This window comes from Tachyglossus aculeatus, unplaced genomic scaffold (assembly GCF_015852505.1).
Source record: "Tachyglossus aculeatus isolate mTacAcu1 unplaced genomic scaffold, mTacAcu1.pri scaffold_264_arrow_ctg1, whole genome shotgun sequence".
NCBI lineage: Eukaryota > Metazoa > Chordata > Mammalia > Monotremata > Tachyglossidae > Tachyglossus > Tachyglossus aculeatus.
In genome coordinates, this window is record NW_024044979.1 from 32,041 (window position 1) to 35,828 (window position 3,788).

The following is a 3,788-nucleotide window of genomic DNA, read 5'->3' on the forward strand; positions in this document are numbered from 1 at the left end:
AGACACCACTAATGATGAAATGTGTAGCTGAAAAGGTCAGTGAGAGACCCAGAATTCCAGCCACATTCTTACCCAAAATATCTGTCCCTTGTGTTGTCCTGCTTAATGTTTGCGGTGCTTAGTGCCATTGTCTCTTTTTATCACTTTTTCTCTCATTCCGTAGGATGATTTTGCTCATAAAGAGTCACTCCTTTCTTAATAGTGGTGTGTTGTTGTAGGTCTACCCTCGGAGATTTTTTTTTTAACAGGGGCCCCAAACCCTCAAAATACGAGTACTCATTCAATAATCCCATAGAATTTATTGAGCATCTACGTGCTCAGAGCACAATACTAAATGTTTGGAAGAGTACAACAAGAGATAGAGCAGGCCCTCTCCTGCTTCTGGCTCTTTCACTCCCTTGCCACCACTATAGGGAAACAGTGTGACCTAGTGGAAAAAGTACAGGCCTCAGAGTCAGAGGACTTGGGCTCTAATCACAGCCCTGCCATTTGCATGCAGTATAACCTTGGGCAAGACACTTAAATTCTCTGTACCTCAGTTGCCTCATCTGTAAAATGAAGATTAAATCCTCACCTGTCCAGTTCAGACTGTGATTCTATGTGGAACAGGGACTTTGCCCAACCCGATTATATTGTATCTACCCCAGTTTATCTACCCCAGTTCTTGCACTTAGTAAGCACTTAAATACCAATAAAAAAGATTGCTAGGGAAGAATATCCCTATTTCATCTAGTTCTAAGATCCATCGAAGATGGGGATTCCACAGCTTCCATTTATTAGTCCATTGCAATTCTCTAATTGTTGTACCTCTCCTTTTCATTCATTCAATATTACTGACTGCTTAATGTATGCAGAGCACTGTCCTAACTAATCAGTAGACTACAATAAGAGTAAAAGACCCAGAACTTTGAGGTAAGTGTCAGTGGCTGCAATGAAAATGAGATTGTGTGAAATGAAGGGAGCAAGGGACTATAGGTGCTGGGTTCTGCAAGACCCTATTAGGGCTAAAGAGTTTCAGACATCCTTAAGAATTTAACTGACTTGCCCAGGTCACACACCAAGCAACTAAAAGAGCCTAGGTTAGAACCCAGGAAAACTGGACCTCAGTTTCCCCATCTGTAAATTGGGGAGTATATCTTTTCTCTCCCTACCTCTTCGATTACAAGCCCCATATGAGGTCTGGAGTGTGTCTGATCTTATTTTTTTTTTTGTCTTCCACATCATGTGGCATAAGGTAGATACAAAATATGTATAGGCATATAGGAAGTACTTAATAAATACCATGACAAGCTAGCTAACATAGCTATCTTACTTGACGCTCCTCTCCTGCTTGTCCTGGGCTGACTCTTTCCTACCACTATTTCCCTGGCCTTGCCACTGTTTCCCTTATTTCACCACAGATTCCACCATCATTATCCATGTCACTACCACCCTCTCTTGGGGGATCAGGGCATTTATATGAAGCGCTGACTATGCACCAAAGCACTGTATAAAGTAAGATAATCCTATCTGATTCAGTCTCTATCCAACAAAGCTGCATGAGAAGCAGCCTGGCTTAGTGGAAAGAGCACGGGCTTGGGAGTGAGAGGACGTGGGTTCTAATCCCAGCTCTGCCACTTGTCTGCTGTGTGACCTTGGGCAACTAATTTAACTTCTCTGTGACTCTGTTGCCTCATCAGTAAAATGGGGATTAGGACTGTGAGCCCACGTGAGACAACCTGATTACCTTGTATCTACTCCAGTGCTAAGAACAGTGCTTGGCACATAGTAAGTGCTTAACAAATACCATAATTATTATTATTGTTATTATTATTGTTATTAACAAAGCCTAGTGGAGAGAAGATAGGACTGGGAGTCAGGGGACCTGGGTTCTCTTGGCTGGGTGGCCTTAGGTTTATGACCGGGGCTTGCTGACAGTAGTCGAGGGCTGTGGGACCAGAACCAAAACTGCTCTCCATACCAGCCAGGAGGAAATGATGTGGCAGGGCTGGGGATGGGGACGGAGAATGATGCTGTTTTTCTCCTGGTTTCTGTGTGCCCCACTAGGATTCAAATATTACATTTTCACTCAAGCAAGGCTGTCCAGAGTCCAGCAATCACAACAGTCACTGCCATCATCTTCCACCGACTGACAGTTCAATCAGTCCCCATGCTGATCTGCCATTTGTCTGTTGGGCATGACCTTCGGAAGGTCACTTATCAATCAATCGATCAATCAATCGTATTTATTGAGCGCTTACTATGTGCAGAGCACTGTACTAAGCGCTTGGGAAGTACAAATTGGCAACACATAGAGACAGTCCTTACACAACAGTGGGCTCACAGTCTAAAAGACACTTATCTGTGTCTTGGTTTCCACATTCATATAATGGGGATTAAATCCTTATCCTGCCTATTTAGACTGTGAGCCTCATGTGGGACAGGGACTGCAGCCACCTGATTATCTACCCCAGAGCTTAGTATGGTGTTTGGCACAAAATAAGTGCCTAACAAGTACCATAATAGTAAGAATAATCATTATTCTTCTTATTATTTTTATTACGTGTCACAGGAGCAACCAAGACCATCCGCCTCCCTGGCTTCATCTTCTCCCCAGCCTTCTCACTGCATCCGTGACCTCTCTGTTTCTCAGGGTGTAGATGAGAGGGTTGAGGAAGGGGGTGACAACGATGTAGAAGAGGGAGACGAACCTGCCCGGTCCTTAGAGATGCTCTTAACTGGCTGGAGGTACATGAAGGTGGTGGTTCCAAAAAAGATTACCACCAACATGAGGTGGGAGGAGCCGGTCCGGAATGTCTTGACCCGCCCGGCGGCCGACTGGAGCCTCAGCACCGCCCGGGCGATGTGCCCATAGGAGGTGACGATGAGGGAGACGGGTGCCAGCAGAAAGATCACACTTGCTGCAAACATCTCAGCCTCGCTGGGTTCAGTGTCCCCACAGGCGATCCCAATGAAGGCCGGGACTTCACACTGGAAGTGGTCCAGCCTGCGTCTCCCACACAGGGGCATCCTGAGGGTGACCACCGTACCCACTATGGAGTTGGCGAAGCCACTCACCCATGTCAGAGCGGCCAGCTGCCTATAGAGACGTGGCAGCATGAGCACAGCATGCTGCAGGGGCTGGCAGACAGCAACATAGCGGTCGTACGACATGACGGCCAACAGGATGCATTCGGTGGAGCCCAAAGTCAGTGCAATGTAGAGCTGGGCAAAGCAACCTTTGTAACTGATGCTTTTCCCTGGTCCCCACAGGTTGACCAGCAGTTGGGGGATTGTGGTGGTAGTGAAGCAGAGATCCAGGAAAGGGAGATTAGAGAGGAAGAAGAACATGGGCATATGGAGCTGGGAGTCCAGGTAGGACACCAGAATGATGGCTGTGTTGCCCATTAAAGTCAAGAAGTAGGAAATAGAGATGACCACAAAGAGAACATTCTCCAACCTTAGATGATCAGAGAAACCCAGCAAGATAAAGTTACCCCCAGAGCTCTGGTTGGCTTCGCTTAGCTCCATTCTGCTCAGGATATTTGGGACAGAAAACCCATCCAAGATTGAACACTCGACCCAGCTCTAAGCCCCATATGGAACCGGGACTGCCTCCATCCTGTTGATGTTGTATCTACCCCAGCGCCAATACATAGTAAGCTTGGCATATAATAAGCATTTAACAACACAATTATTACTAGGTAACTTCCAGAGAATATGCTGCCGTTCAGATGAGCATAGTAAGCTTGGCACATAGTAAGCACTTAAACATCACAATTATTACTAGGTGACTTCCAGAGGATATG

General features: G+C 46.1%; 1 protein-coding gene across 1 annotated transcript; it reads right to left on the reverse strand.

The window, feature by feature from the left end:
• Nucleotides 1-2,628: 2,628 nt before the first annotated feature.
• Nucleotides 2,629-3,510, reverse strand: LOC119923790 (putative olfactory receptor 2W6). The gene has a single exon (XM_038743030.1). It carries the CDS (start codon nucleotides 3,508-3,510, stop codon nucleotides 2,629-2,631), a length of 882 nt encoding a protein of 293 aa, XP_038598958.1.
• Nucleotides 3,511-3,788: the final 278 nt, after the last annotated feature.